We start from the raw sequence: 24,387 nt of genomic DNA on the forward strand, positions 1-24,387 counted from the left end.
TCCCCTCCCCACAACATATCACTATTAGTGGTTGTCGTTTGTTACAAAAAACATTTGTGTTGTATTCATTTTTCCTTAGAAGAGGTTATGTTATTTATTTTACTAATCGGAAGTATTATTACTCATTAGTGGAAAAAAAATATTAGAACTACACGTAGGAAATTAAAACTTCTGTTTCTCAGAAAATAGGTGTTAATTACATCTCTTCAAATGGTGAGAATCCTAGCCTAATTGTTACTTGTTAACCTTATTCTACATCAGTACCTTAAACCAGTTTTGTAAATTTTAAACATAAAAAATCTGATTTTAAGGGAAGATACGTATAGTGATTGTCATTAAATGATTGGGATAGAGTATGATAAGCAGAGGGACCCAGTTTTTTATATTGAAATTATCAAACAATATTTAATTATTATACACATAAATATAATCAACCAATGTAAGTTATTTGAATAATAACTAAATCATCTGTACCAACTTATAAACATTTTCATATTGTGAACACAATTTCTTCTATAAATAACATTTTTTTGTTATAAAAAACTATATTTAACTTCAGAAAACGGGTAGACTTTAATAAGTGGTCTTCACTCGTTATTCGGTTGTTTTTATCGAATGGTTCGGTCTCTTATTCAAAGATATAATTTGACAATAAAATTTATGCTTAGTACATGCTTCCAACTTATTAGTTATAGTAATTTTGATGTAGAAAATAAACAACAAGTAACTAATATTTTGAGACTTTGAAAATGGTGACATACATGAGGAATATCTGAGATATTTCTGACAAGTGATAAGATTTGTTTAAGTCGCTTCAACATTTAGGTTTGGTTCCTGGTAACCTATGGGGAGAATTCTTTCCTTCATTTCACAAAAGCTTTTACTCATTGATCAAGCTGGGCAAGTTATAAAAATTGTAAGGTTTCTTTGATAGTAAGTCTAGGCCATAGTTGGTTTTGTTGTTTTGTAATGTTGGTGTTAAATTTATGTTTTTAAAAATTGTAATGTACGAGATTCTTCTTGTTACGGTAATTTATTAAAACTTTATTGTGTACAATTTTTACATATCGAAGTTGAAGGATATATCGCAATACAAGCAACTGAACAATGAGTGTAGGCTACTTATTAAAGTCTCCCCTAGAAAACTAATCAAAATAACACTTAAAGATGATTTACTCGGTTTCAAGATGTTTGTTTTGTTGTTAACCTTTTCTTTATTATTTAAATGACATTTTTCCTGCCACCTATCCTAATTGTATCGTTTGATTAATGGTTATGGTTCCCTTATTGTTTATGACATCAAGTCATTGTTCAAACTATTTCTATTAAATGAAACATGTGACTTTTAGATTTTAGATACGTTGATATTGATTGATAGTTTTCTTATTTGATTTATAAATCATCAATGATTGTAATAAGCAGTATAAAAACTGGTTCTGCTTATCATACTCTGCCCAATGATTGAATACAAGTGAGCTTAATTAATCATAACCAATTCATTGGTCTATAAAATCTGCACTTTACATTTTAGTGCTGCTGTAGTAAGTGGCCACCACCACAATGGATTCTGGGAACCAAGTTATCAATTAGAAATATCTAAACTATTGAACAAAGAAACATTCAGGTAGAGTACAATAAGCGGACTCGGTTTTTATATCGATTAGTGTAATCATCGATACTTGAAATGTATATATCTAATAAGAGTATACCAATCATAGGCTATCCATATTAATAATAAAAATCATATTTGAAATTAAAATAATTAATATAATACACATAGTGACAATCTCATAAATAAAAAGGAGCAATAACGATCTAACAAGCAGTTAGAACTGGAAATAGGAAAAAGTCATAAATAATAACGAAATGATAACAATAAACAAACATGTGTAACAGAAAATACAAAATGTGCTAGCTATTTGTATGTATTCTCCTGGGTAGGAATGATATATCACTTTCAAGAAGTTATTAAAAGCATCCTCTCTAGAAAACTATACTTCTGTTCAATAACAGAATGGTCTGGAGTCAGGTCGGCTGATATGCCTCTTTTTAAACTTCATTTCACAGTCGTCCACGAGCTTTTGAATGTCTATTATTGTCTTTAAAAGATGATACGTTTATTATATGAAGAAGTATTTATGCAGTTTAGTTATCATTCAAGATCAGTGTCGATTGGTTTAATAATTGGTATAATATCAATAAATTATAATTAAGTAATATCGTTTGTCAATATCGATATAAAAAAACCGGGTCCAAACACCAAACATTCTAGGCTATAATCACAGTTATTTACAATTAAGGTTGCAATAAAAAAACGTCCAACACGTGAATGATCGATATTCATGAGTTAAAAATTCTCAATATAATTACTTAAACCAAATTACATTATAGGTATTTCAAATTAGAGTATAAAAGGTAATTATGTTATGGGGAATAAAAAACTATTGCTAACTTATATATGTAAAATATAACAAACAAAACAGTGTAACATTGAAAGATAAAAGTGTCTGACACCTTGTGACACAACTAAAACATGTACATAACCATATATTCGCGGCCATTACAGATGAGCAGTATTAGTGTCAGTAACAGGTTGTTCATTGATAACCTATTACTGGGATACTTTTATTTCAGTAATAGCTTGACTGAATGTTTTGGTGTTCTCATGACAACGTTCTGGTTTTAGGTTACTCAGTAACCAGTAATAGCCGAGGCTATTACGTGCAAGCTATGATAGTAGGAATGGAAATATCATACTATAGAATGTTATTCTGTAATATAAGTAAGTTTAAAATAGGTTATCGTAAATATGTTATTAATAGTACCAAAGTTAAAGATAATCTTTACAAGCGCTCAAGTGATCTGAGCTTCATTTTGGGTACTACTCAGTGAATGTTTTTCTGTTTTCACCAGAAATGCGGGGCCACTGAAGCCCGCACTGATGGCCAGGGACATTTATAGTGTTGGCTTCGGAAAAAAAAGAAAAACATCCTTTGAGATGGAACCCAAATTCAGGTTATGTGAGTGCTTGTAAATGTTATCTATAACTTTTTATAATTATAATACATACTTATGTATAGCCTAATAACAATATTAGAAAAGGACTTAGTAGTACCCAATAATTGTATTGTATAGAGAAGATTTTATAATTGTATAAACCTGTTTATAATTCAAGGGTGTGCCACCCCTTGCCTGCTTTGAATGGGGGGGCTGGAGATGCAGGACTAAGGTTCTTAGGACTAAGTGTAATTTATTAGCTTCTTGTCCTAAGAGAGAGAAAAAATGGTTTGTTAATGTATGCCTTCAGAAATTACTGCTTTATAGGAAATGCAACTTGAAAAGACAAACAAATATTGTAAATTCACCTAACCATAAATTCCTGCCATCATTCAAGAAAAGTACTTCCACTTTCAATGTTCTAAAAGTGTCATTTTCATACACTAAATCCTTTTATTGCTTTGTTCAATAAATAGCAGGAGGTTAAGAATGGAAATCTTGTTTCCGGTGTACTTAAAAGTGATCACATAAAAATAGCTTTTCTTGATTAAAAATAACACACGATTACACAACAAATTCTTAATCTCACTTTGAAAAACAATGTATATGTGTATGTGCGTATTTATTCATGTACGTATAAGTATGTGTATGTTATTTTATTCTTTTTTCAGAAACAAAATAGGTGGGGAAATCTTTGATAGAACACCTGGGGTAGGGAACCATCACTTCCCAGAGTGTAGGGTTCTTACTCTTAAGAAGTATATACCCACTAAAACCACCACCAAAAGCACTTGCTCTTCATCCAAACACCCTTGTGGGACTGCCGTCAGGCATTACTTCACGGGGCGGACTGGTTATTTATTGACCATTGTCTATTCCTTCAGGTTGTTTAATCCTCCAGGTGGCTCCTCCTTTTCTCTGCTTCTCATAACTTTACTACTACTCTTACTACAAATTCTGACATTGCTTTCTAGATGGACTTATTTGCCAGCATTTCCCCAATGATGTTCTGTGAGGTCAGTTCCTGTTCAAGATATTGTTGCAGGGTCTCCGGTACCCCTCAAAAACATGGACATTGAAAGAATACATTCTCCACGTCTTCTACGTTCCTGTCCTGTCAGGAATTGTGTTAAGCAATAGTTTACCTTTCCGTGCTTTATCAATGACCACACCATAATATCTGGGATGAGCTGATAAGTCCATTGTCATTTGCTGGATTCATCCCAAAGCCTTTGCCAAAGTGCTATTGTAGCAGTCTGGCCTTCAGTAGTGTTTGGCCTTCATATTTTCACCTGTGAATCTGCGCCAGTTCCTCTTGTCATTTAGTGGATTGGTGTTAGAGATGACACAGACGGCATCACAATACTTCATGAAACGCCCTGGCTACCGCATAGCTGTCCTTCGAAAGACAGCGGCCATTTGTCTCATGTATGATTTCAATGCAGTGGCTTCCGACCATATGTGTATATGTGGGTGTAAACACACACACACACACACACATATGTATGTATGTATTTGTGAATGTAAACATTGTTTATCCATCTGGTAATAGTTCATTTGAAATAAATCTTTAATTATGAACACACACGCACACACGCACGCACGCGCACGCGCACACACACACACACATATATATATATATATATGTGTGTATGTATGTATGTTTGTATATAAATACTGTTTTATAATGAATTTGTTTAAAGTTAATTCATCTCGTCCTAGTTCATTTTGAATTAATCTTTAATTATGTACACATTACTGGATAATTCACTTATTTTATCTAGAATTATAAATGCACAAGAGCCATTAAATCTAATTTTAGTGAGACGTACATTTTTAGATTAAAGGTTATAATTAAAAGATAATTTAAATGTAAAATAATGTCGTGTTTTGCCATAGCCTGGGCTGTATTATTACATTGTCATTGATTATAAATATGCGTATGACAAATAAATATTTATTATTAAATTTGTCACCTTGTTTCAGGCAAGAAATGCGGAAAAGGCTATGTAAGTAATACTATATTATTATTTTGTACTATTGCTTTTTATTGTGTGGTAACTCATGAACCGTTGGATTTTGCATGTATTAAGCTTATTTTTTATATGTATTTGTAAGTGTAATATTAAGGGCTGCATATAATAGCCTACCATGTGCAACATGTTATATTGCCATTTTGCTTAACATCAGGAGAGATGTCCATAAAAACAATAAATTTATTATTATTATTTTAATAGTACATAAATATTTTAAAAATTATGTATAATTTAGCACAGAAAAGTGATTGGATAATGATAACTCAATAATTTTTTTATTCAACCAAAATAACACAATTACATGCATTGGTCATGTCAGATAACTTCTTACAACAGATTACAATCATAAATAAAATAACTAAAACGACTTGAACTCTTAAGATATATTATAAAACTACCTTGTTGTGCAATTAGCCGTCAGTCAGGAATTTATGGACGCTGTAAAAACATTTTTCAAGGAGAAATAACTTAAGCCTTTTTCTAAATTTTAAATGGTTTGACTCTGTTTTGAGGTGCATAGAGAGTTTTTTAAACAGATTAATTGCATTGTAACGGAGATTTTTTGGCAGAAAGCTGTGTGAAGTGCAGGGACTTCAAGAATGTTGCAATGTTGTAAGAAATTCTTAAATTGAGTTTTAAAATTTTTTTCATGCAAGACATAACTTGTTATCTACATGCTTATTGGCAGACCTACATCATAGATAAATTTTTAGTTTCAATAAACATTTTTGCAATGGACTCTTAATTCTACTAGTCTTGGATATCCTTAGTGGGTTGCTTTTATGTCTCTAGGTAAAATAAAATTGGTAATTTATCAGTTAACCTATATTCTGTGGATTGTAAATATGTCGGGATTTCTTAATATATATATATATATATATATATATATATATATATATATATATATATAATCTAATTCAACAATTGGTTAAGTTTTAAAATTTACTGATGCTTCGATTTTACAAGTATTTTTCAAGTATTTCTTCTTAAAAATTGTATGTTATAAAGTAAATATTACTAAAAATAGCATAGATTTTTATTACGTTATTAAATAAAAAAGTATGTAGTTACTATTTGTGGAGTTTTATATTAGATAAATATCGAAAATAATAACAACTTTATACAATTTTGATGTCCAATACCACAGTATGTATATAGTAGTTAAATAGATTTGTAAAAAAATGTATACTGTAGTGATTATAAAAAAAGTGAGTTAACTTAACCCTTTGAGTGCCACGGCATATTTTCCCAAGTCATAAACATAAATTGCCGGAGATTTCCTTCTGTTTTGCAAGCGTGTGGGGAAAAAACTATTCAACCTATTTGAATATTTTTTTTTAGTTTGTGTGTTATAAAACAAGATATTTTTTCCATATAATATTATAATTTTATTTTTATTTACACAAAAAGAATATAGGTTATAACAAAAACGTCACTAAACACAAAAAAAGAAGTTTATAAATGCATTGTAAGTTTTACTGAACACTATTGCATAATAGTAATAACAACAGTTTTCAGCATAAACACACGAAACTAGCACAATGTAAACACACAACAAACGAAAATTGTGTAGTTAATGGCAACAAGTAGCAGCTGACCAACTATTGCATCATCTGTTTTTTTTTTCTGATGGCAAATAACTACAAGGGGGCGGTGAACAATAAAAATCAATCACAATCGATTGCTCGAAACTTGTAGATTGCCGTGAAATAAGTTTTTTGTCGAAACAAAAATGAATTATATGTGATATTAATTAAATACAAATTGTCTACTGGGTAGATGCCGGCAATTTATGCACATTTCACAACATCTACTATGTAGACGCTGCGGCACTCAAAGGGTTAATTTGTATAATTTATAATTTTGTACTATTACAGTAATACAGAATCTTGAACAAGAATCAATTTGATGGCTATTTGATGGTTTGGCTCATTTATTGTATATTTATGTATTTGTTTATTGTTACTTATTAATAGCAACGATCATTTACATAGGACAGATACATTTAATTGAAAGTAACTTTGCAAATGGCAAAACAATCATAATTTTTTTTTTCCCCTTGGATTGGAGAAGTCAGTGACAGCAAAGAACAGTCGATATTGCCATTAATTATCCTATAGAGAAACAGAAGACCAACGTGTTCTTCTCAGTTTGAGGGGTTGTAGATTGAACCAGTTCTCCACAGCAGTGACAGAAGTCCCAGAGTATGTGAAACAAAGTATTCTCATAAAACACCTCTGGACTCTATCTAGCAGGACTTAAGTCTGGTTTCCGGTTTGGAAAGGTATCCAAATCACTGAACCATACAAGTTTGGATTTTTAAAGGACCATAAGAGTAGTGGAAATGTGAAGTCCCTGGTAGATCTCATTATAAAACCCAGAAGTGCGTTGACTATTCCTATTATGTGGTTGATGTGGATCCTTATCAGTAAGAGAGCACTGAGCATACACCAGGGTCCCGGATCTTGTCTACTCTGTTCAAATAATTCATTTGAATAGTATTGAGCATAACAGTGACATTACAGTTGCATCTTATAAGACGATGGTAAACTTTAAATATTTCCCCCCCTTATTTCTGACCATACAGTAATAGAATATGTCATAGGTTCACGAAATAACTAATGCTTATCCAGATTTAATAAAATCTTTTGTGTAGTTTTGAAAAGCTTGTACTGTAAGAGTATTTAAATAATGAATTGAAGACGTTTTAGTTTAATACATCAATAATAAATAGTATTTTAGATATAGTATATAAATAATAAGACATAGTATTTTAGTATCTGTTTGGTTGTGTATTAATCATATCTATAAAATTTTCATCTCCTATAATTGTATAGCCAAAAATAAAGGCATAAAGTTTAAAATACTTTAAACATTGTAGTTATGGGCCTAAAATAAAAATGGCCACCAATCTTAAATTCATAAGCTTTTTAGCAAGTATTGAATTTAATCTCTAAACAGTGGTGAATTTACCACCATGCCAACTAGCCCTTGCACTAGGGCCATGAGCTGAGAGGGACTGCACGAGGTGTCACATAAGTATATGAAGTTCGAATATCATTGTCTACTAGGCAGGGATAGGTTGATTCTCCCAATACTCTCTTGATGTCTTTAAAATTGTTAACAAGAAATATTTCAGGGTGAAAATTTGATGGTTACGTAGCTTAAGTTTGAGAGCATAAAACCACTTTCAACTGCCCTGAGCAGCCTGACGGTTTGCACATTCGAATAAGCAAACACTGGCCTCAGTAAATTAACAAAATCTGTTCAGTTAAATCTGTGTTAAAAATGAAATGATTTAAATAGTTGTTTACAAAATTACATGGCCTGTATAATGACTGTAAGAGCTCCCTAACATGATCAGTACTAAATTTATTTGAACTGCTCATTCAAGAATAAAAGAATAAAATAACAATATTATACATTTTTGAAAGTTAGTAATAAATTATTTAACCCTTTCCGGGCCAGGCGGCAATATATTGCCGCCATAGATCACGTCTGAAAAGTGCCAGGTGGCAAAATATTGCCGTCGGTGACATATGCGAAAAGCGCCAGGCAGCAATATTATATTCCTCTTGATATTCGTTGTTTTCTTAAATAAATACAATGTCAAATGATTAAAGTTTTATGTTTTTTTATTCCCTGGTGTATTTGTGATAGTTAATATGAATATCATTTTTATTTTGGAGGTCTATGCATTTTTATTTTGTAATTGTCACGTGACATTATCAGCTGACTCGATCTTTTGTTGTTAATTCTTTATGCTTTAGTGTAATCGTATTATTGTATGCTGGATTCTTCTTCACTATTTTATTTTGTGGTTGTAAATATTATTAGTGTTAGTTGTTACGTGCTTAGCTATTATGTGTAGTAGTTACAATGACTGACAATTTGCGATCTCACAGGAGTGAAATTGTAAATAGCACATTTTTGTAAATAGAAAAAGTGTAAATAAATTTCAAATAAAATTGTGTAAATATTTCTTTGTAAATAGTGTTTTTTAACTGTATTGAAACTGTTTATGGATCCTACAGTCATCTGTTTACCGGTACATCCATAATGTGAATATTTATTTTAAGTTTCTTGCAATGTAAGAGGCAGTTGATTTAACACTTATAAAATGTTGCGAAGTACAATTATGCGTATATATACAAAATGTGTCATAAACAATTTATTTATGAGAGAAATGACACAAAATTTTGTATGGTTGTTCCTTTCTAAATATACAATATAATAAAATAGCTTCCCACAGTAAAATTATTTTTCCGTTTTTAGTTATTTGCAAAAATATAAAAAATAAAAATCTTTCATGCAATCTATTAAAACATTATTTTTTAAATTTTAAATGACTTAAAACATCTATATATTTTGTTGTTGATATTATATATCTATACGAGTAATTTGGTGCAACTTTTAGGTAATTTTCTAATTTGTATGAAAAATTATAAATTTTAATCTAAGAGACTGCAAAATCGCCAATTTTAGCCTGGCACTTTTGACTAGTTACAAGGGGATATGAGATGTGAAAAAATTTTGCAACATCTCATATTTGGTCCTGGCCCTGAAAGAGTTAAATATATGTGTGTGTGTGTGTGTGTGTGTGTGTGTGTGTGCGTGCGTGCGTGTGCGCGTGCGTGTGCGCGTGTGTGCGCGTGCGTGTGCGTGCGTGTGTGCGCGCGTGTGTGTGCGTGCGCGTGCGCGCGTGTGCGTGTGTGTTATTTGGATACATTTTTACCACTGTTTTAAAAACTACAAAATGTTTTTAATTCCTTTTGAGAAAAAATTCTTTAATCATTTTAAAGTTAAAAAAAATTGTAAATAGTACGTATAGACTTATAATATTAATTCCAGATGGGGGGTTAACCCATTGCCATGCTACTTTCTTATGGCATTTTAGTACCTTGGACTTCCTTACTTTTCATGGTTTAGCAAGTTGTACAAACAAATTGCAATGGTTTGAATTCTGTAGGACAGTGGTTAGGTTTTAGCATCTGAATAACGAGACACAATACCAGTTCTCGAAACACAGTGTTTGTAACGTATAATGATGGCAGATGTCCAAAACCCTGTCATCCTTTCAAATCTTGCGTATTCTAGTAACATTATTATTGTATTCTGCAGGACAACACTTGCTCGTTGGAGAGCGGCTCAGGTAACCGAACAAGGAGGAAATGTTAAAGAAAAGGAGAGGAGACCTTTTCTTGCCTCAGAGTGTACAGATTTACCAAAAGCTGAAAAATGGAGGATGCAAATTATCAGAGAAATCGCCAGAAAAGTAGCACAAATCCAAAATGGTATGTCCAACAAACCTTAATTTGGATTTTACACTAATTAACTAAATATGTAGTGTTTAATGGTATGAAGTAAATATTTTAAATATTACTACCACTAAACTATTACTTACCAATCTCTAACTTTATTTTAGTTGTACCTCATAAAACTTGTGGCAGTATTTAAAAGAATAGTGGCAAACTTATACTTTACTGGATTAGCAAGAAAATTGTTCAAAACAAATGTTGCAGAAAATGGTTAATTATCACTAATTATTATTTTTGAATTTTCTATCCAGACTTCCACAACTGAGTAAATAAAGCATAGTTTGCGTTTGGGTTCCAAGTTTCACTGTAATGACAACATTTCATCCTTATTGTTATGGACATACTGTGCAAAGAAACTTTCTGATTGAAACAGTTTATAGCAAAATACAAAAATAGTGAGCCATACTTGTGTAATGAAAAGGCCGATGAAGAAGACATTTGAAATTTGAAATACAATAAATCAATAACTTATTTCACCATTTAAGATATTGTGTGAGTTAGAATCTAGCATTAATCTGTTGACGAGTGCAGCAAAACATACCCAAATGAGTGCGCACGGCATTTGCCGTTTGGTCCCATATGAGGGAGCACAGCATTTTCCGTTGCAGACTAATGACTGTCAGTTCGTTCTTACTGACACTGTGAAGTTCAGCAGAGATTTTTGGAACTTTTCAGTTGTTCCTAATAGCGTTGCTGTACAGTGTTGCTAGTCCTGTATCATGGTGGCACCTGGTGATAACCTTTAATACTATTTTACGGAGGCGGCACACAAGACCCGCTTCGCCTCCAAGGTCGCCATTTTATAAGGCCACTCCCCCAGAATGACACAAAGAAGCGTAAACTACTCAGGCAGTGCTATGTGTACAAACACACCACTCGAACTGGACAAAGCAGAAAAGAAACCAGCTATGAATGTTCAACATGTGAGGTCACCCTTTGTATAGCCTATATCCTTGTTTTGAGCAGTATCACACACTAGCAAAGTTTTAAAACAAGATTATTAATTTTTACAGTCTGCAATATATTTTTATATACATTTAAACTATAATAAACGAGTTTATTAACATTTAAAAGTTTTTTTTATTTTACTCCCTAAAAGTCTGTCACTGGTCAATGAGGCACTCGGTATGGACCGTCATAGCGGCATGGCAAATGCCGTGCGCACTCGTCAACAGGTTAATTACCAAGATGATGTTTTTAAACCGAATAATGATGTAGCGAGTTCTTTCTGAAAACAAACAGATAATGGTTTCGCTGTAAAAACATGAACACTAATCCCTACCAGATTCAAAGACAACTATTAATTACGGTCATTAAGAGGGGGGATAGATTTTGAGTCCATGAGATCTGTTCGATCACTATGAATGAAATCTAACACATTTTTATTTTAAATAAACTTAATTTTAATATCCCCCTTGATCTCCTACTTTCAGTAAACAAAGGGGCCTAATGCCTTTATCATTATGGTTATCAATTATAAAACCCGTACGAGTCAGAAATATAATTCACTTGAACCAGAAGTGCTCTTACACGTGCAAAGCCTATGAAATATGTGTGAAGCCATAGGTAACTGCTAGTAAACCTATAAAATCTATCCCATAAAGTGTCATTAATGTGTTAGTTAGAAATTATTTACAATTATATTAATATTAGTATATTGTTATAAACCAGTTTTGTTTGCTTGAAAGTTTACATCATAGAAGGCTACAATGGCATACTGAAATGTTGCAATTAGGATAAAAACCAAAAATGGCTATTCCCGAACCCATCCATGCCTGAGTGTGTGTTAGTTTTGTTTATTACTGTCTTGTAATGTTCAATACCTATGACGGGTGCAACATGATTAAGAAGTACTTCCATATGCGGTTTGTAACCCTTTAGTTTCCATCTTTTCTATGTAGTTCCAATACCGCTGTAGGTCAGCAATGAAATATTTCGCTGGATGTCACTCCCTTGACCAGAATACCCTGTCATCAGTTTCAATGGCATTGAGTGCATTGATTTGTCAGCAACTGTACCACCAAGTAGAGCAACTTTCCCCAGCAACATTATTTCATAAATTTATGTTTTATTAAGTCATTAATACACAAACTTTTAATATGTATTATTCTGAAAATTTTAGATTTATTTGTATGATCCTGTATTTTCAATTAAACTTGTCAAGTAGGTTTTTTGTGTACTTTTGAATCAGGAATTTCATTGTGAGATGATATTCTATGGAATGGATACACACGTATTGTTTAAATAAACCAAAAAGTGTCCTAAACCTGCATTAATGAAAAAAATTATTGAATTAATGAAAAAAAATATTGTGAAACACTGTAGAATCTTTAGTAAGTGATATAACACATTGTTTTTTAACTGGTGATAAAACATGGGTGAAGCATGATAATTGTGAGACTAAAAGGTTGTCTATGGAATAGTGGCACGAACATTCTCTCAAAAACCAAGAAAATGTCTCCTATCTCTGGATCTATTCATAACAGTATTGCGAAACACTGTAGAAACTGCGGTGTGTTATAGAAAACAATTGTAATTGTAATATTTGTCAGGAAAAATTGAGCTTAAACATCTTGTTTCTTCACAACAATGCAAATCCACACACAACCAATACCCAAACACCCAATAGCTCTTGGATGGAAGATGTTCGATCATTCTCCATAGAGCCCAGATCTAATGCCAAGTGCCACTATCGCTTTCCAGTGATGAAGACCTGGCTTGCAATGCTTCGATGGTCACACCATAACTTCACGCCAGCATTAACAAGTGGTTGAGATCTGAGGCGGAATTCTTCTGAAAATTTGGAATTGAAAAACTTGCATATTTCAAGTATCTTTTCATTTTTTTCAATTGTTTAATTTCAAGACACCTGTTATTTTCTGGAGAGTCCTCAAAGTTCTTTCATGCTAGCTATATGTCTATATTGCATTTGTAAATACACATAGCTTGCCAGTATTTAACTGTTTTTTGTCAGCATTATATCAGGATAATCTGAGTATGCTGGCATTTAAGTTTTTCATGTACAAGGGTCATCTGGAAAGTAAGTTTTGTTACACAGTAATTATTCAAGCGGCAAGCGAACAGTGTGATAACTCCCAGCATTCTTTATGTATGAAATAATGCCATTTTCAGTGAAATCATTGTAGAGTGCAGTTACTGTGCAAATTTAAGTTGTTAAAAAAACTGATCAAACTGCCGACTGCAAAATATGATGAGAAGTCCGGTTGACGGCAAGGAACGTTCCAGCACCGGATATTAATAGACAGATAAAGTGTACGGCTCTAATGTGGTGAGTGACATCAAAGTGTGGAAGTGAGTGAGAGCTTTCAAAGATGGATGAGAAAATGTCCATGATGGACCACGATCTGGCCGGCCATCAGTGATCAAGGAAGATCTGGTCAATTTTGTTGATGTAAAGATTCATGAGGATCAGCGATTTACTGTTTCATAATTAGCATTGAAATTTCCGACTGTAAGTAAAAAGACATTACACAAAGTTGTTTCTGAACATTTGAAATTTTGAGTTCCCAGGCTGCTTACTGAGGAACGCAAAATGAGAAAAATGGGTTGCGCTTTTAAGCTTTTGGTCCGATATAATGAGGAAGGTGATGCAGTTTTAGAGATCATTGTCACTGGTGTGGGTAACATGGGTCTCTCACATAACCCCAGAAACGAAACGCCAGTCAGTGGAATGGTGTCACACTATGTCACCAGTTCAAGTCAAGGCCAAACAAAGAATCTCAACAAACAAGGTTATGGGAACCGTTTCTTGGGGTAAACATGGAATATTGATAGTGGAGTTTATGTAACAAGGAAGAACAAAAAATGCAACCGCTTATTGCGATACTCTGACTAAACTTTGATATGCAATACAGAATAAGCGATGTGGCCTTTTGACTTCTGGAGTTCTCGTGTTGCATGTCAATGCCAGACTTTACTCTGCCATACAAACCCATAATCTTATCAGATCATTTGGTTTTTTTTGTTTTTGTATTTTCTTTTAAGCCAAGAAGCAGTGTAGAGAATTGCACCTAGTCCTATAAGGACCTTTGTGTTGTTTTTGGGGTGATAAGATATTCTGGATAGGTAAGGTTGGGGGGGTAGAGGCTGCCTCCTGTCAAGATCCACAAGGAAACATTTAGGGCATTAATCTCAAGTCATGTCCTTTCAAAAGAAGGAAAAGCCAGCTCTGGACCAGCCTCTCCAGTCAAAGCAAGCGGGGAGTGGCACACCCTTATGTCTAGGCTGGCAAGAACCTTTGGCTCTTAGGAAACAAACCCTACCAACTCCAACAGTCATCTCTCGCAGTAGACTAGACCTATTGAATTAGCCTTGCAATCCCAGAATCTGGACATTTGCGGTTAGTGATGTGCCACTCCTGGACATCCATGACTAGCCCAGATTTAAATGACACATTGGTTTTTGCTGTACCCAGTGTGGTTTTAACTGGAAGGTAGAAACCAGCCAGAAGTGAACCCTCTGGGGATATCATTTGGTTAGGAACAGATTGACCACCCGCCTTACAGTCCAGACTTGGCAATGAGCGACTTTCATTTGTTTCGCTGTCTGAAGGAATTTCTTGGCAGTAAGGGCTTCAACACTGATGATGAAGTGAAAGATGTAGTTAAACATTGGTTATCCTCACAGGCAGCAGACTTCTATGACATTTAAAGCTCATAGAACATAATGACAAATGTTAAAAAACAATGAAAACTATATTGAAAAATAAAGAAAGATGTCAGGAATCAAATAAAAGATTTTTTAAATCTATTTTTTGTAAAAAATCAGTCATTACTTTCCGGATGACTCTTGCAATTATAGGCTTACAGGTTTTATTAATATTCTTGATATAATACTGAAAGTGTATATTTAAATCTAGTATTTCAAGAATGTATATATATATATATATATATATATATATATATATATATGTATAGTATTTCACTTTTTTGGAATGAAAAACAACAGATAAAAATCTTCAATATTTTGTGGGATTTTATGGGCAATACCTTGGGCAAATACACCTATGGGCAATACACATCTTTAGGAAGCATACAATAAGATATAAAAAGAACAATAAACTCAACAAATAAGAAACTAATCACAAAATGTAAATACGCAACTAAAAAATGCAATATCGTTAGTGGCACAGAAGGAACTTTGTAAAAGTTACAACTATCTTAGATTTAAACCAATTGGGTATTTAGATTTTAGAATTAACTGATGGGCTTGTTTTAAGTTTTTTTAATTTTCACCCATTTAAGTATTGTTAAAATTAAACACACACATATATTTTTTCTAGTTTAATACACGGATTCTTATAATATGGGGAAAGAAAGATTTCTGCCACCAATCTTGAAATTTAAATATACACATTGTTCTTTGGCCATAGTAAAATTTATACACCTTAATTTTTATCAGCGTATTTGTAAACTTAATAGTATCTTATCTTAATTGGTTTTAACTACTATTCTGAATAATAAGAAGTATCAAACTGTACTTTTATGGTATTTTGATCAAAATTGTATGTTCATGCCTTTATGATGAAAATCACTTCTCATTGGTTTACCAATTGCAATTTATTCTCAACTTACGTCCATAAATTCCATTTAAAACAACAACTTTAGTATATAAGTTTCTCCAATTAATCAATAGAACCAAGATTACTTCTGTCTACTAAAATAATGTTACTAAGAATACTAAGAAAAATGTTTGTTCTCGGAATGTTCTTTTAATGTTACCATTATTTTAGCTGGGCTGGGAGAGTTCAGAATCCGTGATTTAAATGATGAAATAAATAAACTGCTGAGAGAAAAAGGACATTGGGAAACTCAGATTCGAGATCTAGGAGGGCCAGATTATGCTCGTGTGGGGCCTCGAATGCTGGACCATGAAGGCAAAGAAGTTCCAGGCAATAGAGGATATAAATATTTTGGTGCTGCTAAGGAATTACCAGGTTAGTTACACAATATAACTTTTATTTTGTATCTTTATTCAAATTTTTTTATACACTAGAGTTTGTTTACGTTATAAAAGCTGCAGTAGAACATCCACTTTATAAATGTGTGTGATCAAAGGTGTGAGGGAGTTATTTGAACAAGAGCCACCACCACCTCCCCGTAAGACACGAGGTGAGCTCATGAAGGACATTGATGCTGATTATTATGGATATCGGGATGATGATGATGGAGTGTTACTGCCAATTGAAGCAAGAGAGGAGAAGAAAGGTCAGTGCTTAGTATTGTGTATGTATATTGTTTGATTTGTGTGTATATATATATATATATGTATATAGACATATAATATATATATATATATATATAACTAAATACATATATATATTCGTATTTTACTTTAAATTGTCAAATATTTTTTGCTACAAGCAGGGTGTTTTTTTTAAACATTCTTTTTTATTAATAAAAAAAAAACTAAAATACAAATAAATACAGAGTTTGCTACAAACATCTACTTCTGTTCACTTTTGGGTGGTTTATGTCTCCCCAGTTAAACCTATGTACACTGAGTAAAAACCGATGTAGGAAACAGATCGGTAGGTCTAGTATACTGCGGTCTAGTCCACTTTTATTCTTCGGCTGTGCTAAATCAACAAAACCTGCTCAATTAAATGTTTTAAAAATTAAATGTTATTGGAGAGAGATCCATAATGAGGTCAATGCACTAATGTTGTGCCGCTATCCCTCATTCTGCAATATGAATTTCAATTGTATATGAGAATACTATCCATTTAGTGTTAATTAACCAAACATTTTTTGAAACCACAGATTCAATCAAAGTGGGTAAACAATTCTCCCACAGGCACGTTCTGTTCTAGTTCATCAGTTAAGTCAGTCATTTGTTGTTTCTTTTGCTTTTCTTGTCTAAATTGTTCTTTGGTTGATGTGCCGTTTATTCTGTTCCAAGCTCGTTTTAGTATAAGACTTTGAAATTGATTCCAGGAATCTGCTATCCCATAGAATCTTTCAATTTTAATGTTTTATATGAATCCAGAACTCTCTTCATCATTATTGTCAGCCAGTAGCAGTTTTCGCAGTAGTTGCCGTCAGTAGTATCATTTGGTGCACTTACAGCCTGGTCTATTGGTTGTAACAGACTGGTGACATTAGATGACAAAAACAGGCATTTAAAATTTCCCTCTTCTCCTTTGAGAAACTCAAGGGGTAGGTGCATTGGTATTGATGAGCAGAAGCTTTCCCGTTCTTCCAGTTTCTTATTTATATTTGTTTACTTCAGGGATAAAGGTTTTATTGTACAACTCTAAAAGTATACCAGTCTCCATCCGTGCACTTTTTTAGTTCTTATAGTTCACTGAGAAATTTTTTTAATTTTTGAAAGCACGTGACTTCTTTATCATTAAAATGACAGCCTATGATTAACTGTAGAATTAGCACAAATAAGGATTGTGACCTGTTTCTTAATAGGCTTATTCCCTGTTGCATTTTAATGTTAAAGTTTTTAACGACTTTCAATTCAAATCAGTTTCATCGGTGTTGTATACAAGTTGATAATCATAGCCATGTTTTCTTTTTTTAAAGTTTCCTCGATTGGCAGAAAATGTTTCTCCCACTATATATAACTCTCAAATGATAAGTCTGGATTTAAAATTCTGTGGCCAATCTTCGCTTCTTTCGAAATCGGTCACTCCCATTTTTTTTCACTATCAGTGCCTTTTCATACAAAAATTGGTCCTGAAATAGGTTGTCTTATTGAACATTTTTACAGAAACCACATGAAAACTATTTTCAAGCTGTTCATTTTTGGCCTTTTTCATAACTTTTCTAAATAAACATACATCTCTATTTTCATATGTACTCACAAATCTTTACACTGCTGGTTTTAATGTCACAAATTTTAGCCACTTCCACATCAACTCTCTCTGCCAGTTGCACCCTTAGACACATCCTTTTTAAACTGATTTATACTTTTCACTTGATCGCTCAGTGAAAAAACTACATGTTTATGTTTTAAGTTCATTTCTAAAACAGTAAAATGGTAAAAAAAAAAACAGTGCGAACCCTATGTGATATCAAACTGACTGGCAGAACGGCGGCAGTGACTGGCATTGCGCAGGTTGAGGTGGTGAATCGTTTTTTGCCGTTATAAATAATATGCAGCAGCAACAATGGATGTGTGCAGCAGCAATGGATGTGCGCGCCTCCTATCTTAACACTCAAGTTGCCTTATAAAAAAAATACACTATACTGCACCTCTACGCCTTGCCGATTTACACTCTTGCTATTATTAATTATTAGTGTTAAAGTTTTTATTATTTTACCAACTGTTGGTTAGGATAATTGGGTCAAGTAATTGTTCTAGTGTAGTATATTATAATAGTAGCCTGTGTAGAACAGGAGGATGTTGATTAAATGGGGGAACATTATTGTAATTTAACTCTAGAGATAGCTAGTTTTTATCACCAATTTTGCACTTGATAAATATATTCTTCATTCCTATATCTTAGAATGAGTGTTAGTAGTTTGATGTCATGTTTAATTCTGATTTTTTTTGTTCAGCTATCCAGGCTGCAGTTTCAGAATGGAAAACAAAGAAATTAACTACTCTTAATAACGAAACTGAAGAAAAAATGGAAGAAGAAGAAGAAGAAGAAGAAAATATCTATTCAGTAACTCTTGACGATAGTGTAAGAATTCTTTAAATATAATATCAGAAATTTAATTGACAGTATAAAATAATTTAAAAAGATAATAGTTGTAACAAAAATAGTTCATGCTTTAAATGTTACGAAATTGCACATTTAGTTGAATTAGTATTTGTACAAAGTTTTGTGTTGTTAATTAAATATAAAAGTATACTTTGTAGTTACCAAAGTTTATTAAGTAGGCTGTATGTAAAATATCTAAAAAAATTTACATTTCTTAACTCCCAAGATGGTTCAAAATATAGCAACACTTCAATACTAAAATTTATTTCATAATATACTTAGAATTTTACATTATATATAGTAATTAGTAAAAATAAGTGTTTTTAAACCAATATAGTATTTTAATACATTTTATCAGTCAACTTAAATATTGAAAACTCTTCAAGCAACTGGAAATAATTTAAAACTAGTAGTTTGTTCCTACTAAATGTTAGATTGAAGTTGGAATATTGCAGGTTATCATCTTCACTCACTGTGTGTGTGTGTGCGCGCACGCGCGTGTGATTGATTTTAAATTTTAAAAGTCAATGTTAAATTCAAATAACTTTTCATATAGACTTCTAGATAAAACTCCGATTATTGACTCATGAATGTCCCATAATTCTGAATACTGACAACTAAATAATATTCCATACCTCTGAACCTGAAATAAAATATTGAACCTAAAATTAAGAACCAGATTTCTACAGGAATATACTATTTTTTTAAGCAGCCACCCAATTGCTGTCTGTGTGCATGAGATTTAGCTAGTGCCAAAAACAAATATTTGAAAATAAAATTTGTAAACTAAGCTGTCCTTTGGTCCAGAGTTACAATACTGACATCAGGTATGGCTGGGATTTGTGGTACTCTCCTTCCAAAAGTGATCTGGTTAATCTTTGGTATGGTTTTTACGAGATCGTTACCATAGCAATGAATGGCCATGTTGAGGGCATTATAGATTTGGGACAGCAAGGCTATCTCTGAAGAATATTTGTCTAGGAACAACATAAGAACCAATATTATAAGAACATAATGTCATTGGCATACATAAGAAAGGTATAGAAATTTCTTAGGTGTTGGGGTAGTTCATTGGTAAAAAGAATGAAAACTACTGGTCCTAATACAGAGCCTTGTGAAACACCTCTTTGCACAGGAAGAACTAATTGCATTCCGGATTATCAGACCGCACAGCTAAAGTCTGCTCAGTCAAAACAACACATAATTAAGATGTTTAGTAGTACATACACAGCTTTAAGCTGGAAAACAACATTAATATTAACAAAAAACTGGCATGGTATTGAACAAGTTGAATCTGTTGAAGAAGCCTACAACACATTTATAACAATGATATTAGCTTTAGATGTAATTTGCCCTAGAAAACCCCCAAAAAAGTAACTAAAGCATAATCTCCTTGCGGACATAGAAGCCTGCAGGCCAAAGAAAACTTTATAAGGCCCAGCACCTTTGTAGCCTTTTGTACACCAGTACGAAACAACAGGGTAATCTAACATCAAACAAAATGCAACTGCTGAGACAACAGGCCTCCGCTGACTACATAAAAAGAGCTTTAAGCCATATAGCAACTATTTAATGCCCGTAACAAAATCAGTTGCTCTGCAGGACATTAACCTAGACATAAATGGACTAGACAATGATCACAAAACCCTCAAAAAGTTGCTGATCATCTAAATTTATTTTTTGTCAATGTGGCAAATGAAACACTAAAACAAATTCCAGTGGATGAGAGAAAAGAATTGGAATCTGTTGAACCACATGAAACAGCATTAATGGATACAATAACCAAAACTAGCATTAAAGAAGATGCAAAAATACAATAATAAAAAACTAAAGTTCAAAATTCTGCAGGAATTGATGAAATATCGTACAAAGTATTAAAATTATGTGCCGATGACAACCATTAGTTGTCATATTCAACAAATCTTTTAAAGAAGGAAAGTTCCCCTCTAAACTAAAATTTCAGAAGTATTTTCTCAATTTAAAAGTGGGTGCACACACAATGCAAACAATTATAGACCAAATCCACTGATTCCAAAATGTTCAAAATTATGTCAAAAAATTTTACTCAGAATCCTGGATCACTGTGCTCAACACAACATGCTAAGTGAAAACCAACATAGATTTACAAAAGGCAATTCAACTACCACGGCATTGATCAATCTAATTGAGTTAGTGACAGACAGCATTGAAGAGAGAAAATTGACTACTGGCTTGTTTCTTGACTGCAAAGTGTTTTACTGCTTCAGCCACATCGTTCTGAAGAACCGCTTGGGATCAGAGGAGCAGCTAATGGGTGGATTGAGAGCTACTTAATGGGCCACAAACAGTTAGCTGAGCTAAACCATTCATCAAATGGCAACACAAATACAGTCAGGTCAAAAATTTAGTTTAGACGTTCAGAATAAGAGACTTACAGCATTCTATCAGATTTGAAGGCTCCTATTCTCTGATATCCTAGGACTGTGAAGATATGCTCCTAGGAATTTGTTCGTAATTTTATATATGGCAGGACAGTTTAGCCATATATATTCCGTTGCTTCTCCGCAGAGTTTGCATTCATCAGTCTGGCTTAGACCCATCTTCATCAGATATTTCCTAAGAGAGACATGTCCTGTCAACATCCCTACAAGTTGTATCCTCCTTACTTTGGTCAAGGATATCTGGCCACCCTTTTGCATAAGGAGAGATAAACATTCTTACATTCCCATACTGCTTTTGAGTTCAAGGAGCAAGCATCAAGTACTTTTAATTCTGCCTGACTATCGGAAAATATTAAGTATTCTGTTCCTTTTGGTTTCATTTATATGAGCCTTCTGGCGCATGATTGCTATAATTTGTGCTTGGAAGACCATGGTGTGCTTTCCCAGGGGCAATGTTAAATTTGTTTCTGGCCCGTATATACCAAACCATACCCTTGAGTCTAGGCGTAAACCAACTGTATAATACTTCAGCACACCTTTAGTAGGGTAGGCTTTCTTATTACTCCAGTTATCTTTATCTTCAATAGAGACAAGATATGTGTTCAAAGAAGTATGTCTTAACCATACTCTCTGAAACATAGGTTATCATTTCAGCCTCAGGGAATTCCTGCATTATTACCATGTGTTCTTAACATAGACCTAAATATATATATTAGCAACTCTGAGTTTGATGATTATGCATGTCTTTCCATAGGATTTTGCTGAGTATTTGTAAATATTTTTTCATTGATCTTATGAATAACCATGGTTGCAACAAGCAGAATAAATAAATTTGTCTTTTGAGTAAATGTAATAGACATTATTCATGTCTGTGATGATTTTCTAGTATCCTATCGAGAAGCAAGAAGGTATCACATTAGCCTGCCTTTTTCTCTGTTTAACCAGTCTTCACACAAAAAATTGAAGCGATTGAAAGTGATTTTCTAGACTTTCTTTGATTTTGTTAATTGTACCAATTGCAAGCTCTCTACACTACACAATCTTAATATGATCTGTAACCCTCAGCTTCCAAATTATTCTTATATCCTATGTGTATTGTTTAGTACATTCAGTTATTTGTCACCACTTTATTAGATTGTTAGGATAAGAGAGTATGTATTGAGAAAGCATTAAAGTAGGACTTAACCTACTGCTTACCTCAACATTTCCTAAGCGTGATCAGTTTAGAGAACAGCCAGAAGTCATAAGACACCAGATCAGGACTGTAAGGGAAAGGGGTAATGCTAAACATATCTCATCTTAAATTTACTGTCTTGTTAAGTTGTAATAGCTGCATAAGCATGAGCATTGTCATGAAGAGTTAGTTATCTCTGCATTCATTCCATGCCTCTTTTTCTGGATGACAAGTATCTTATAATACTTAATTTCTTATGAAATATCTTAATTTTACTACAAATTGTAAAAGGTTGAACATTTAGGGTGTTAAAAAAATTCAGATTTCATGATAGATTTTACATTTTGTGGAATTGTATTATCATTCACAGCAGAGCTTATTGGCTTGCTTCCTTCTCACACTTCCAAAAATAACCATGTTGCTCCCCAAACCTACTACCAATCTTCAATAAAAATTTTTGTTTCATCCAATATGAATGAAACAACAGCATATCCAAATTTTTTTTAAACATACCAGTAACTCACTATTTTTTCTAGGTAAAAAATAGTCCAAATTAGATGAGTACCTTATTGTGTGTTTGATCTATCATTAATTTGCTTGATCTTTCAGAGTTCTGGTGAAGATGATGACAAGGACGGAGAGAGAGACAGTGGGCAGCCCAGGTTCATTGCCCACGTCCCCGTGCCCTCGCAGCGGGAGGTGGAGCAGGCTTTGCTACAGAGGAAGAAACAAGAACTACTAAACCGTTACGCGAGCGATACAGTGGTATCTCAAGCAGAGGAAGCTAAGGAGTTGTTAGGAGTTTCTTCATCCAGTACAACGTAACCTAATGGCTTAAAAAGTTGTATTTTTGTATAACGTTGTAAATATATTATTTTTTATAATTTTTATCAATATAATTGCTTCAATATATATATCCTTTACCTAGAAACTTTATAGAATTGGTTTCTTCTGAAAAAATCATCAACAAACATAGATTTTGACTGTTTTGATTTTAAGTTTATTTCACTGAAATGCTGAGGGCATGCTGATGTGTTGGTTTGCTTTTAAAACATATATTTATGTTGCCTGCATATTGCATTAGTTTCCACAATCTAGATCACTGAATTCAATCTACCGATAATCAAAAAAGAAGAGGCTTTAGGATAAATCCCTGAGAGACACCATAAACATTTATATTTTTGTACGAACATTAAAATTACATGCACTGATGTTGATCTTTAATCCTCCTACTGCCTATTGCCAAGATATGAGTTGGATTAATCATCTTAGAGTTAACTCCAACAAATATGGTATCTCTGTCTCCCCAGCGGTCTAGAGTATGGCACATTAGTATTAAAACTTCTAATTATCCTCACTGTTTTACATAACCCTTTGAGGAGTAATGACGTCTTGGAACGTCACTAGGTTCTGTTCCACAGGAGTAACAGCTGAAACATGAAAATACAACCCAGGAGTAAAAAAAAAACATATTAAACGTATTTTTTTTAAATTGATTACAAATAAAAATGTACAAAAGTTGGAATGTTTACATTTCCCTGTGTATACAAGAAAGTCAAGAACAATACCTGAATTGCTGTCACAGAGAACAAAAATTTTTATACCAAAGCGTTTTCGCTTTGCTAGGTATGTACTGCTTGAATTCGAGTCTGCCTTTCCAATGAATCAGATTTTCATTAATCACGAGACTTTTTTCTGGACTGAAGTTTGAAGAAAACTTTCTTCTGATGGTTTCAATAACAGTTCTTATTTTGTAGAGCTT

General features: G+C 33.0%; 1 protein-coding gene across 1 annotated transcript; it reads left to right on the forward strand.

Moving 5' to 3' along the window:
- LOC124360856 (pre-mRNA-splicing factor ISY1 homolog) lies at window positions 1-23,521 on the forward strand. Its single transcript, XM_046814814.1, has 7 exons — window positions 1-213; window positions 4,984-5,006; window positions 10,155-10,327; window positions 16,104-16,307; window positions 16,429-16,578; window positions 18,883-19,010; window positions 23,235-23,521. The coding sequence occupies exons 1-7, from the start codon at window positions 211-213 to the stop codon at window positions 23,448-23,450; spliced, it is 897 nt and encodes a 298-aa protein (XP_046670770.1). The 5' UTR covers window positions 1-210; the 3' UTR covers window positions 23,451-23,521.
- The last annotated feature ends 866 nt before the right edge of the window (window positions 23,522-24,387 follow it).

The sequence above is a fragment of the Homalodisca vitripennis genome, chromosome 1 (genome assembly GCF_021130785.1).
Source record: "Homalodisca vitripennis isolate AUS2020 chromosome 1, UT_GWSS_2.1, whole genome shotgun sequence".
NCBI lineage: Eukaryota > Metazoa > Arthropoda > Insecta > Hemiptera > Cicadellidae > Homalodisca > Homalodisca vitripennis.